The following is a 15,058-nucleotide window of genomic DNA, read 5'->3' as shown; positions in this document are numbered from 1 at the left end:
GTCTCAGCGTCGACTCCCTGTCTAAATAAAGACACCTTGGTCTCAGCGTCGACTCCCTGTCTAAATAAAGACACCTTGGTCTCAGCGTCGACTCCCTGTCTAAATAAAGACACCTTGGTCTCAGCGTCGACTCCCTGTCTAAATAAAGACACCTTGGTCTCAGCGTCGACTCCCTGTCTAAATAAAGACAACTTGGTCTCAGCGTCGACTCCCTGTCTAAATAAAGACAACTTGGTCTCAGCGTCGACTCCCTGTCTAAATAAAGACACCTTGGTCTCAGCGTCGACTCCCTGTCTAAATAAAGACAACTTGGTCTCAGCGTCGACTCCCTGTCTAAATAAAGACACCTTGGTCTCAGCGTCGACTCCCTGTCTAAATAGAAGTTAAATAAAACATTTAAAACAACCAACTTGACAGAGCTTGAAGAATTAGGAAAATAATATTGTACAATCCAAGTGTGCAAAGCTCTTAGAGACTTACCCAGAAAGACTCTCAGCTGTAATCACTCTTAAGAGACTTACCCAGAAAGACTCTCAGCTGTAATCACTCTTAGAGACTTACCCAGAAAGACTCTCAGCTGTAATCACTCTTAGAGACTTACCCAGAAAGACTCTCAGCTGTAATCACTCTTAGAGACTTACCCAGAAAGACTCTCAGCTGTAATCACTCTTAGAGACTTACCCAGAAAGACTCTCAGCTGTAATCACTCTTAGAGACTTACCCAGAAAGACTCTCAGCTGTAATCACTGCCTAAGGTGATTGTAACATGTATTGACTTGGGGTATTGACTTGGGGTTGAATACTTATGTAATTAAAATATATATTAGTGTTTCATTTTTCATAAATCTTTTATAATAAAAAGTTAGGATTTTTCTTCCACTTTGACATTCAAAGTATTATGTAGATTGTTAATTACAATTAAAACCATTTTAATCATTTTTATTTCATTTTAATCGCACCTTGTAACAAACAGTTTTATAAATGAAGTTATTGTTGTCATCAGTATGGACGAGAAGACGGAAGACTCACCTGCTGTCTGAGCTGGGTTGATGCCGATACCGTCTGTCATGAGCACAGAGAGAACAGGGATTAGCATAAATAGCAATACATGAATGAATAAAACACCAAAACATGAATAAATAAAACTAAGAATTAAACATGCAAAAAAAGAGTGGTTGAGAGAGAGGGTCTGATGAGTAAGACTGACACACAAGTTCACATGGTAACGCTGCTGCACTAGACACAACAAAAACAAACACTTTTAACAGTATGTGTTACATAGACAGACATCTTTTACAAGGACCTATTATAGATATTATAGATACAGAAAAGGCACAGCCCCCCCTTTTCTGATTTTCTCTACTTTTACATATTATTGATACTGAATGTTATCAGATCTTCAACCAAAACCACATCTTAGATTAAAAGGTAACCCAAGTTTACAAACACCCAAATCCCCTGTGTGAACAAAATGATTGCCCCTTTACACTCAATAACTGGTTGTGCCACCTTTAGCTGCAATGACTCCAACCAACCACTTCCTGTAGTTGTTGATCAGTCTACCTTTAGCTGCAATGACTCCAACCAACCACTTCCTGTAGTTGTTGATCTGTCTACCTTTAGCTGCAATGACTCCAACCAACCACTTCCTGTAGTTGTTGATCAGTCTACCTTTAGCTGCAATGACTCCAACCAACCACTTCTTGTAGTTGTTGATCAGTCTACCTTTAGCTGCAATGACTCCAACCAACCACTTCCTGTAGTTGTTGATCAGTCTACCTTTAGCTGCAATGACTCCAACCAACCACTTCCTGTAGTTGTTGATCAGTCTACCTTTAGCTGCAATGACTCCAACCAACCACTTCCTGTAGTTGTCGATCAGTCTCTCACTTCGCTGTGGAGGAATTTTGGCCCCCTCTTCCATGCAGAACTGCTTTAACTCAGCGACAATTGTGGGTTTTCAAGCCTGAACTGCTCGTTTCAAGTCCTGCCACAACATCTCAATTGGGATTAGGTCTGGACTTTGATTAGGCCAATCCAGAACTTCAAATTTGTGTATTTTTAACCATTTTCATGTAGACTTAGGCCAAGCCAGAACTTCAAATTTGTGTATTTTTAACCATTTTCATGTAGACTTGATTGTGTGTTTTAGATCATTGTCTTGCTGCATGACCCAGCTGTGTTTCAGCTTCAGCTCATAGATGGATAGGGAGTTAGGGCCTTTAGGCCTGACATTCTCCTTTAGAATGACCTAATAGAGCAGAATTCCATGGTTCGTTCTATTAAGGCAAGTCGTCCAGGTCCTGAGGCAGCAAAGCATCCCCAAACCATCACACTACGACCACCATGCTTGACCGTTGGTATGAGGTTCTTAATGTGGAAGGCAGTGTTTGGTTTTCGCCAGGCATTATGGGACCCACTGACACAATGCAACAGAATCACCTGTTTCTAATAAGACCGACACAATGCAACAGAATCACCTGTTTCTAATAAGACCGACACAATGCAACAGAATCACCTGTTTCTAATAAGACCGACACAATGCAACAGAATCACCTGTTTCTAATAAGACCGACACAATGCAACAGAATCACCTGTTTCTAATAAGACCGACACAATGCAACAGAATCACCTGTTTCTAATAAGACCGACATAATGTAACAGAATCACCTGTTGTTTCTAATTATACTGACAATGTAACAGACTCACCGTTAGTAATGATGGCACTGGTGGCTGCTGGTACTTTGAACTGTGAGAGGAAACAGACAGAATGATCATGCTATACACCTGCCCCACAGTAGTCCAGGGGTGTTCAGACCTCTCCTCTGTGACCCCCAACCGTTCCATGCATTTGATCTATTCCAGACCGAGCCCACCTGATTCAACTTGTCAACTCATCCTCAACCCCATGACTAAGGTGAATCAGTTGAACTATTTCAGGGCTACAACAAATGTGTGAAATGTATACGGGTCCCTGTGAAGAGGTATGAAAACCCTGGAAGGACAGCGAGGTGAGAGGGGACTTGGGTTTACAGGCTCACAGGGAGAGACGGGAGTTGGGCCCACAGGGGGAGAGGGGAGTTGGGCCCACAGGGGGAGAGGGGAGTTGGGCCCACAGGGGGAGAGGGGAGTTGGGCCCACAGGGGGAGAGGGGAGTTGGGCCCACAGGGGGAGAGGGGAGTTGGGCCCACAGGGGGAGAGGGGAGTTGGGCCCACAGGGAGAGAGAGACATGCACTGCCACAACTCTGTATGTGTATGTGTGATGAGATGGTGTAAAGATTTCCTTTTTAGATTGTCTGATGCTTCTGCTTATAATGTCCCACATTTTGGTAGGCTATTTGTTAGTCAGCTTGTCTATAATTAGATACATTCAGCTTCTCTTCCTGTCATTATATGTTACCCCAGAAGACTAAACAAATCCTTGCTCACCAGAATAATGACATAAATCTATAGAATTAACACTTCAATCTAGTTGACATTGGTAAAAATGTGTTCTCATTCATCTCTGCTTCTCTCACACAGCAAAGATGTTTAGGGACCGGGGGGAATAAAATGCAATAACTAAAAAGAAAGGGAAAGATTTTCTGTGTGAGATCAGTTTGAAAGGTTTTTAAAGGAAATTAAAAGCTGTTCAAAAGACTCAACATATTTTTTTTAATATGATTTCAGTTCGGCTTGGATGCATATTTTGTGTGGTTGAAGTACTAATCAGCTTTTATGTGGCTGGTAAAGACAGCACCTTTACAGACGGTCCCTAACCACGCAGTCATTCTCACAAGATGCTGAAAGAAATCAGTTCTATTCCTGAGTTAAAATGTACATTCGGTGTATCATTTTACTGCAAGAAATGCTTAATAATATATAGCAGGAGTTAATAGTATATTGGCTATGTAAGAGGTTATAGATCTACAATCAGTGTCCAGACAGGCTACTATTACATTTAATGCATCTGAACAGTATAGTTCCCTTGACGGGCCATTTTGAAGTCCCCCGTCATGTGACTGTGGAATTTGTATAGCGCCTCACATATCATTATACATAATAGAGCCGGCACACTGCGATCAACCAGTTTCACTACTTTCACCAAATCTTTCCCAAACATTAGACTACTGTTCTGGCCCTCCTTTGTCTTTATTTTCAACTCTACATTTCACATGTTTTTTCTTTTCTTACCGAATTAAAAAACTCTGAAATTGTCCCTTTTTGCCTCAGTGGATTGATGTAAAATGTTCCCAAAACTTCCCAAAAGGATTTGCTGTGTATGTGTTGCCTACAGTTAGGCCTAAAACTAAAGCAACAACAGATACAAATTATGAAAGAAAAACCTCAAATGTAGCCTATAGATATGAATTGCACGTATTTGTTATGCATTATTTTCCCATTATTCAACCCTAAACCTGCCCGTCCTGCGGATATAACCACAGGGCCTGCTGGTCATGAGTCAACTAGTTATCAGGGAGGCTGCTGAGCTTCGATACAGAGAGAAAGGGACGGAGGATCATCTTCACGCTCTGTAACTGCAGTAGAGATTAAAGGATTTGTCCTAATAAAATGTAAAAACTGAAAAACGCTGAATGTTCCAGAGGAATGTCTAATCTGTTCTATTGAGTTCCCCTAACTGGGCACTTCGGGTTTTGTTTTGGTAAATGAAACAAACGCACCAAGGTCCATTGCAAAAAAAATAATGCTTAAAAAATGATTTATTATTATTATTATGTATTGATGAAAATACCAGTCGATGTAAATACATTCGACCAGTCGGTCATGCATATCGGTCTACGGGTTAATTTACATCATTTGGTGGAAATAAAGTGGTGTGTGTATTTTTCGTTAGTTGTTATGATTCTTCTTTATAAAAAGTGTAAAGCATACCGATACAGAGTTTAAGATGAAAATATGTCAGACTGTGTGAGAGCTGCTGCTGCAGTTCCTGTTGCTGCTGGCGTGAAACATGCTTTTAGAAGCCCGAATAATTGTGCAACAATTCTAAATTAAATTGCGTGTTAAAAACAGTTCTGATGGCCATGTTTGAAAACCCCCCCACTATTTTTACTTATAAACTGGTAAATGAAGTGGGCTTTCCGTTCAAGTGCAATGGTGTGTCACACCGTACAACGTGAGCTTGCAGCAGTATGCATTTTGAAAACCGTGTGAAACCTGAACATTTCATTTCGTATTATAAGGCAAGTCTTAACTTGCTTCAAAAGTAGCCTAGACAAAATCTGTTTCTATAAACGTGAAGTCAATTATTTTATAAAGACCTCCATATGCCATTGAAACTAGTAGCCTTTCTCTCATGTTCTATTATCTATTGTTCTACTGGGTTTCAAAACCCTTGTCATATTAGCATCTCATGCTAGTTGTTGATAACCCTAGTCATATTAGCATCCCATGCTAGTTGGTGATACCCCTAGTCATATTAGCATCCCATGCTAGTTGGTGATACCCCTAGTCATATTAGCATCCCATGCTAGTTGATGATAACCCTAGGCATATTAGCATCTCATGCTAGTTGTTGATAATCCTAGTCATATTAGCATCTCATGCTAGTTGTTGATACCCCTAGTCATATTAGCATCCCATGCTAGTTGGTGATACCCCTAGTCATATTAGCATCCCATGCTAGTTGGTGATACCCCTAGTCATATTAGCATCCCATGCTAGTTGATGATAATCCTAGGCATATTAGCATCCCATGCTAGTTGATGATTATCCTAGGCATATTAGCATCTCATGCTAGTTGGTGATAACCCTAGTCATATTAGCATCCCATGCTAGTTGATGATAATCCTAGTCATATTAGCATCCCATGCTAGTTGGTGATAACCCTAGTCATATTAGCATCCCATGCTAGTTGTTGATAATCCAAGTAATGTTAGCATCCCATGCTAGTTGTTGATAACCCTTGTCATATTAGCATCCCATGCTAGTTGTTGATAATCCTAGTCATATTAGCATCCCATGCTAGTTGTTGATAACCCTTGTCATATTAGCATCCCATGCTAGTTGATGATAACCCTTGTCATATTAGCATCCCATGCTAGTTGATGCATCTTTACATCTCTCCTCTTTCTAAATTTGGAATGGATACGTTCATCTCTGTCACATGAAACAGCTCTCATTTGCAATGTACTTGTAACAACTCTGTTTTCCGGCTAATTGCATTATGGAACAAACATTTGTGCGTACCCCAATGCCATGTGCACATTGCAGTGCTTATAATGTGAAATAATAATAATAGTTTATACAATTTTTAAGCTAAAAGTAAAAAAATTGATGTCCTGGTTGAATGAATTTGGGATCTTTCATCCTGCAACTGTCCCAGAGTCAGTTTGGAATAGGCAATTGATTTTTCCGCACAGAATGACAAGCTGACAAAACAGAATAGGGCAAATTTCTAGTATGGAGGAATAGTAGACTGACCTTTTTTTTTTTTTTTTTTTTACCTTTATTTAACTAGGCAAGTTAGTTAAGAACAAATTCTTATTTTCAATGACGGCCTAGGAACAGTGGGTTAACTGCCTGTTCAGGGGCAGAACGACAGATTTTGTACCTTGTCAGCTCGGGGATTTGAACTTGCAACCTTTCGGTTACTAGTCCAATGCTCTAACCACTAGGCTTCACTGCCTAGTTGAGTGGTTTTACTGTTCGTTATACTCATCTTGTTGGCTGTGGAAAAGTAAATGTTGATAGTTTTTCTAAAACATCTTCAAAGTGCATTTCATCGGAATTCGTTAAGGACCACACGCCATTGCATCCTCGACTTGAATGTTCTGTTCAGACGAATTACCTTCATCTAGATGTAATATCTATCATTCTGATCACAGTGGGTGGACACCCTAATCAGGTTACACACCTAATGCATATGGGTACAGTACATTTCTCAAATGTCTGATCAATTAAAAATGTTTCCGGTCAAACTCCTAAAAGGAAACTGTGGTCACACACACACACACACACACACACACACACACACACACACACACACACACACACGTCATCAAGGGAGAAGGGAGGGGAAGCTAATCATTAATGAAAGATTCCGCTATCTATGAGAAACAGCCTGAAGGCAAAAATACTAATAATTGAGATTTCATTCGCAGGAGAGCAAAGAAAACTCCTCTACTGTCAACCATCAAAATCAGCCTCAGCATTCTAAGAACATAATTGTCTCTGTGAGGATTCTACTTTTGCATAAAGAGGACAAAGCATATAGTAGCAGAAACAGCCATCACCCATGTCTGCTTGAATCATGATGAGCCTCATGAGTTTTCTATGGGGTTATAGAGGACCACATCTCAAGAGAATGCCCCTGTTATTGTCACACAGAGAGACAGAGGAGATGCCACTAGTCTGAAGTCAGGGAGATAAGGATGGCTAAGCGAGCACAGAGCAGCACGGGCATTCTAAATCAATCACAGATGAGCAGGAGAATGAGGAGAGAAAGAGAAACGCATTATGTAGCTGGGAATGGACAATGGACAATGGGTTGAAGAGGGAGGGTAGGAAAGATACAAACTAATTACTGCTACTCTCAAAACATTACCCTTCTGCCTCATTTCATCTCTAATTCACTCTGTCCATTATTTGGATGATGATTATTGTAATAGGTTGCATTCATAAATCTAAATATTAAAAGAAAAGGGATCCATTGATTCAACGAGGTCTGATCGGTATTCGGCAAGACATAAACGATGGTCCTCTCCCAGCATACTATCAACTAGAAATAGGTTATTGACTTAATATCATGTGGAATGACAGTTCCAACTACGGAAGCAGGCAGGGTGGGACCAGGCTAAACAGAGAGGAAATGCTCAAGCCTGCTATCTATATGGTATATCGTGTATTGTTGCCATGTCATACATGTAAGAGAGGAGACTGAGGAGAGACTCTAGCCTTACCTTTACTAGAGGTGCTGTATCTAATCTTTGATAGTCGCCATGCAACAGAGGAGGACTCCATACTGTAGGCAAAGCCTACAGCAAAGCCTATGTGCTGTAGCCAACTCTAGTATTATATCATTGCTATGCCATACATGTATGAGAGACTGAGGAGACTCAACCCTCACATCCATACATGTATGAGAGACTGAAGAGACTCAACCCTCACATCCATACATGTATGAGAGACTGAAGAGACTCAACCCTCACATCCACACATGTATGAGAGACTGAAGAGACTCAACCCTCACATCCATACATGTATGAGAGACTGAGGAGACTCAACCCTCACATCCATACATGTATGAGAGACTGAAGAGACTCAACCCTCACATCCATACATGTATGAGAGACTGAAGAGACTCAACCCTCACATCCACACATGTATGAGAGACTGAGGAGACTCAACCCTCACATCCATACATGTATGAGAGACTGAAGAGACTCAACCCTCACATCCATACATGTATGAGAGACTGAGGAGACTCAACCCTCACATCCATACTCTGTGCTTTTGTTCCTCTTTTTTTTGGGGGGGGGGGGGGGGGGGGGATACATCTTGTAAAGTGGGTTGTGACCCCTTAAAAATGCTTTCACTTGACTTGTTGTATTATAGCCAACTACTAGTATTTTTTGTTGTTGCAATACCCAGTATGAGATGAACTAACCTCCTCCGCTGCAAACTTCAACACGGCTGTAAACGGCGTGCTCTCTGGGACGCTGAGTCTGAAACAAGAAATACACATCTATTTTATACATCACTCCAACTCTCTGCTCTCCATGGAACGACCCCCCCCTTTCAATATTTCCTTTCCTCTCCCTTCCCTTTATCTTCCTCGTGTAATCAGTAAGGAAAGGCTTCATAGGCCAATTTGCTGTGGCGCTGCAGAGTCCCTATTCTGTGTTGATTGTTCAACTACGACGTCCCCTTTCATAAAGTGCAAAAACAGCCAGTCATCGAGGTAAGTGGTGACGTGTGGTAAACTGGCTGAAAGCCTGGAACACATAGGCTAGCTAGTTAGCAATGTTGTGATTAAACGTTATTTGGAAATGTCTGCAAAGACATTGCAAGAGGTTTATGTTATGCCAAGATCCTAAGCAAATGACAGTGCTAATGGCAACAACGAACGCATCGGCAAAACTGACTACCGTCATAGTGAATTGGCACGCTAGCTAACTTTCTGGCCAGTGACAGCTGTGTTATGGTTCAAGGGAACAACATGCTTCCAAGAGTTAGCAGCTAGCCAGCTAGCATCTTGCAATTAGCTTCTACTAGTAGCTAGATAACTTCAATACTTAGCTAACTGCAGACGAATATAATGAAGATCACAGCTAGCTGAACAAGCTACATGCATGGGTGTGACGCTAAGCATCAGTATTCATTGATGTTTTTAGCTAACGTTAATGCTGATCTGTCACTTACACTTTGTAGGGTAGCCGGGGATCCGACGTCAGAGTGATTTTAAACGTGACTTTAGACCTGAAGAAGGAAACAAACACAGTTATCATCACACTGCTTTTTTGCTAAATAATAGTAATTTATTAAATGTGTATTATAGGACAGAATGAGAGGTAAACTTACATTTTCTTGGTGACTGTGGTCTCTACTCCACACCGTTAACGTAGACCCGGAAGTCAGAAGGACTCCGTGGACACGTCATCGGTTTTAGCAGCCTCGCCGAATGAGTTAAATGTTTTTCTTAATAGAAATACTTAAAAAATTGTGTTCCATTAATTTATTGAATAGTACAGTATTGAAACAAGTAACAAAACAGAAAAAGTTGTGCTATTAAAAGATAGGCGGCTTTGACAGAGTGCTTGTCAATTTACCGTAACATACGACCACATGCGCACACCTATTTGTACATTTGCAAAGCCCAAGTGACTGATGATGTATTTTTTTGAAGAATCAACTATTAATATACCATCACTATATACAGAAAATGTAGGGTAGCGATAACTTTTTTTCCATGACATTACACTAGAAGTAAAGTGTGCAGTGATTTGCAGAAAGTATGTTGCCTTGCTCTCATGCATGTATAAAGTAATCTCATGCATTTGTAAGGTCAGAATGTACAGTGCATTCATAAAGTATTCACACCCCCTTAACCTTTTCCACATTTTGTTGTTACAGCCTGAATTTAAAATAGATTAGATTGAGATGTTGTGTCACTGGCCAGAAGGTGCTGTACATTCCCTTGCTCTCATTCATTTTTGAGGTTATTGATTAATTGATCAAAAAAATCCCCAATATCCTTTTCTTCTACAATGTGGAATCTGGAGCAGATAGGTCAGTGCAGATAGGTCAGTGCAGATAGTGAAGATAGGTGAGTGCAGATAGGTCAGTGCAGATAGGTGAGTGCAGATAGGTGAGTGCAGATAGGTGAGTGCAGATAGGTGAGTGCAGATAGGTGAGTGCAGATAGGTGAGTGCAGATAGGTCAGTGCAGATAGGTGGGTGCAGATAGGTCAGTGCAGATAGGTCAGTGCAGATAGGCCAGTGCAGATAGGTCAGTGCAGATAGTGCAGATAGGTCAGTGCAGATAGGTGAGTGCAGATAGGTGAGTGCAGATAGGTAGGTGCAATAGGCAGTAATGCATCCTTCTTCAGCTAAACATGTCAAAGTATGATGGTGCCTAATGGTATAGACGTTTGTAGTGCACTACGTTTGACCAGGGCCCATAACAAGTAGTGCACTATGTAGGGCAGGGGTCTCTAACCAATGATGTATGTAGACCCTGGATAGCTGATGCTGTGTATTGGCAATTGAGAGGCATTGAAGCCACCGGGCGGCCATGTTGTCTCTCCCCACTAGGAGCAGTCTATAGGAATGAATGGAATTCTACACTATTTCATTTAAATGTTTGAAGGACAAAATGACATGTATTTAAAATAAGTTTTTGTTGTTGTAGAGGGGACAGTAACATCAGTACTCTTAATAAATAAAATAAAAAGACTTTGAGGAAAATGTTTTTGTCAGTCGTTAAGGGTTTATACCAGTTAGGGGAAGTATATATATATATCCAAGATGGCGTAGCAGTAAGTCGTCCTGTCGTGTCGTGTCCCTGTATATTTTGTTTATATTTTGTTTATTTTTCGTTTTTTTTACATATTTTTCGTTTTTTACATAGCTATCCCTTTAAAAACATTTTGCTAAACCTAAGCTTCCAAATACGCTGGATCTTCACAACTAGCTATCTAGCTAAACCGCAACCCTGGACGATTACCCCTGGCTAGCGTTTCCACCCACTTAGCTTGAAGCTAGCCCGGCCTGCGCTACCACCGTAGCATACTCCTGAGCTACAATACCCGGGCCCACGACCGGTCTATCGATGTCACCGCATGAAGAGGAATAAACAGACTCACCCCATCGCGACGTCCCCCAAAGGCTAACTCTCTAGCCCTCGCTATCTCCCTGCTTGCTAATTCGGCCTGCTAACTGCTAGCTTGTCCAGCTCCGGTCCGCTAACTGCTACCTTGTCTAGCCCGGGCCTACAAACTGTTAGCTTGTTAGCACAGGCCTGCTAACCGCCTGAATCGCCGCGTCCCAAACGCCCACCGGACCCATATTTACTTTCTATCTTTTTTTGACTTTTAATTTGTTTATACCTTCCGGAAACCTGCCTCACCCAATGTGATACGGAATCGCTATTATTTTTTATTTATTTTTAGAACACACTCAAGAACCTCCAGAAGCTAACCAGCTAACTAGCTACAAGCTATTTAGTCATTGTTCGTTTTTTTAACCTGGATAACACTCGCCAGTCCAGCTTCCCTTCCCCATCCACCGCTGCCCCCTGGACACTGATCTCTTGGCTACATAGCTGATGCACGCTGGACTGTCCATAAATCACGGTACTCCATTCTGCTTGTTTGTTTTATCTGTTGGCCCCGTTGCCTAGTCTACGCCATTTTACCTGCTGTTGTTGTGCTAGCTGATTAGCTGTTGTCTCACCTACTGTTTTAGCTAGCTTTCCCAATTCAACACCTGTGATTACTGTATGCCTCGCTGTATGTCTCTCTCAAATGTCAATATGCCTTGTATACTGTTGTTCAGGTTAGTTATCATTGTTTTAGTTCACAATGGAGCCCCTAGTTCCACTCTTCATACCCCTGATAACTCCTTTGTCCCACCTCCCACACATGCGGTGACCTCACCCATTACTACCAGCATGTCCAGAGATACAACCTCTCTCATCATCACCCAGTGCCTGGGCTTACCTCCGCTGTACCCGCACCCCACCATACCCCTGTCTGCGCATTATGCCCTGAATATATTCTACCATGCCCAGAAACCTGCTCCTCTTATTCTCTGTCCCCAACGCTCTAGGCGACCAGTTTTGATAGCCTTTAGCCGCACCCTCATACTACTCCTTCTCTGTTCCGCGGGTGATGTGGAGGTAAACCCAGGCCCTGCATGTCCCCAGGCACCCTCATTTGTTGACTTCTGTGTTCGAAAAAGCCTTGGTTTCATGCATGTCAACATCAGAAGCCTCCTCCCTAAGTTTGTCTTACTCACTGCTTTAGCACACTCTGCTAACCCTGATGTCCTTGCTGTGTCTGAATCCTGGCTCAGGAAGGCCACCAAAAATTCAGAGATTTCCATACCCAACTATAACATCTTCCGTCAAGATAGAACTGCCAAAGGGGGAGGAGTTGCAGTTTACTGCAGAGATGGCCTGCAAAGTAATGTCATACTTTCCAGGTCCATACCCAAACAGTTCGAACTACTAATTTTGAAAATTACTCTCTCCAGAAATAAGTCTCTCACGGTTGCCGCCTGCTACCGACCCCCCTCAGCTCCCAGCTGTGCCCTGGACACCATTTGTGAATTGATCGCCCCCCATCTAGCTTCAGAGTTTGTTCTGTTAGGTGACCTAAACTGGGATATGCTTAACACCCCGCCAGTCCTACAATCTAAGCTAGATGCCCTCAATCTCACACAAATCATCAAGGAACCCACCAGGTACAACCCTAACTCTGTAAACAAGGGCACCCTCATAGACGTCATCCTGACCAACTGGCCCTCCAAATACACCTCCGCTGTCTTCAACCAGGATCTCAGCGATCACTGCCTCATTGCCTGTATCCGCTACGGAGCCGCAGTCAAACGACCACCCCTCATCACTGTCAAGCGCTCCCTAAAACACTTCTGTGAGCAGGCCTTTCTAATCGACCTGGCCCGGGTATCCTGGAAGGACATTGACCTCATCCCGTCAGTTGAGGATGCCTGGTCATTCTTTAAAAGTAACTTCCTCACCATTTTAGATAAGCATGCTCCGTTCAAAAAATGCAGAACTAAGAACAGATACAGCCCTTGGTTCACCCCAGACCTGACTGCCCTCGACCAGCACAAAAACATCCTGTGGCGGACTGCAATAGCATCGAATAGTCCCCGTGATATGCAACTGTTCAGGGAAGTCCGGAACCAATACACGCAGTCAGTCAGGAAAGCTAAGGCCAGCTTCTTCAGGCAGAAGTTTGCATCCTGTAGCTCCAACTCCAAAAAGTTCTGGGACACTGTGAAGTCCATGGAGAACAAGAGCACCTCCTCCCAGCTGCCCACTGCACTGAGGCTAGGTAACACGGTCACCACTGATAAATCCATGATTATCGAAAACTTCAATAAGCATTTCTCAACGGCTGGCCATGCCTTCCGCCTGGCTACTTCAACCTCGGCCAACAGCTCCGCCCCCCCCGCAGCTCCTCGCCCAAGCCTCTCCAGGTTCTCCTTTACCCAAATCCAGATAGCAGATGTTCTGAAAGAGCTGCAAAACCTGGACCCGTACAAATCAGCTGGGCTTGACCACCAGGACCCTCTATTTCTGAAACTATCTGCCACCATTGTCGCAACCCCTATTACCAGCCTGTTCAACCTCTCTTTCATCTCGTCTGAGATCCCCAAGGATTGGAAAGCTGCCGCAGTCATCCCCCTCTTCAAAGGGGGAGACACCCTGGACCCAAACTGTTACAGACCTATATCCATCCTGCCCTGCCTATCTAAGGTCTTCGAAAGCCAAGTCAACAAACAGGTCACTGACCATCTCGAATCCCACCGTACCTTCTCCGCTGTGCAATCTGGTTTCCGAGCCGGTCATGGGTGCACCTCAGCCACACTCAAGGTACTAAACGACATCATAACCGCCATCGATAAAAGACAGTACTGTGCAGCCGTCTTCATCGACCTCGCCAAGGCTTTCGACTCTGTCAATCACCATATTCTTATCGGCAGACTCAGTAGCCTCGGTTTTTCGGATGACTGCCTTGCCTGGTTCACCAATTACTTTGCAGACAGAGTTCAGTGTGTCAAATCGGAGGGCATGCTGTCCGGTCCTCTGGCAGTCTCTATGGGGGTGCCACAGGGTTCAATTCTCGGGCCGACTCTTTTCTCTGTGTATATCAATGATGTTGCTCTTGCTGCGGGCGATTCCCTGATCCACCTCTACGCAGACGACACCATTCTATATACTTTCGGCCCGTCTTTGGACACTGTGCTATCTAACCTCCAAACAAGCTTCAATGCCATACAACACTCCTTCCGTGGCCTAAAACTGCTCTTAAACGCTAGTAAGACCAAATGCATGCTTTTCAACCGGTCGCTGCCTGCACCTGCATGCCCGACTAGCATCACCACCCTGGATGGTTCCGACCTAGAATATGTGGACGTCTATAAGTACCTAGGTGTCTGGCTAGACTGCAAACTCTCCTTCCAGACTCATATCAAACATCTCCAATCGAAAATCAAATCAAGAGTCGGCTTTCTATTCCGCAACAAAGCCTCCTTCACTCAAGCCGCCAAGCTTACCCTAGTAAAACTGACTATCCTACCGATCCTCGACTTCGGCGATGTCATCTACAAAATGGCTTCCAACACTCTACTCAGCAAACTGGATGCAGTCTATCACAGTGCCATCCGTTTTGTCACTAAAGCACCTTATACTACCCACCACTGCGACTTGTATGCTCTAGTCGGCTGGCCCTCGCTACATATTCGTCGCCAGACCCACTGGCTCCAGGTCATCTACAAGTCTATGCTAGGTAAAGCTCCGCCTTATCTCAGCTCACTGGTCACGATGGCAACACCCATCCGTAGCACGCGCTCCAGCAGGTGTATCTCA

General features: G+C 43.1%; 1 protein-coding gene across 1 annotated transcript in view; it reads right to left on the bottom strand.

Moving 5' to 3' along the window:
- ufm1 (ubiquitin-fold modifier 1) overlaps window positions 1–9,652 on the bottom strand; it is a 34,134-nt gene extending 24,482 nt beyond the window's left edge. The window contains exons 1-5 of the mRNA XM_031809136.1: window positions 9,524–9,652; window positions 9,365–9,421; window positions 8,610–8,667; window positions 2,710–2,749; window positions 1,030–1,062 (exon numbers count right to left, since the gene is read on the bottom strand). Of these exons, the coding sequence (XP_031664996.1) occupies window positions 1,030–1,062; window positions 2,710–2,749; window positions 8,610–8,667; window positions 9,365–9,421; window positions 9,524–9,525 (190 nt within the window). The 5' untranslated portion in view covers window positions 9,526–9,652. The remainder of the gene's footprint in view (window positions 1–1,029; window positions 1,063–2,709; window positions 2,750–8,609; window positions 8,668–9,364; window positions 9,422–9,523) is intronic.
- Window positions 9,653–15,058: the final 5,406 nt, after the last annotated feature.

The sequence above is a fragment of the Oncorhynchus kisutch genome, linkage group LG29 (assembly GCF_002021735.2).
Source record: "Oncorhynchus kisutch isolate 150728-3 linkage group LG29, Okis_V2, whole genome shotgun sequence".
Taxonomy (NCBI): Eukaryota; Metazoa; Chordata; class Actinopteri; order Salmoniformes; family Salmonidae; genus Oncorhynchus; species Oncorhynchus kisutch.
This window is presented reverse-complemented; position numbering and strand designations above follow the sequence as displayed.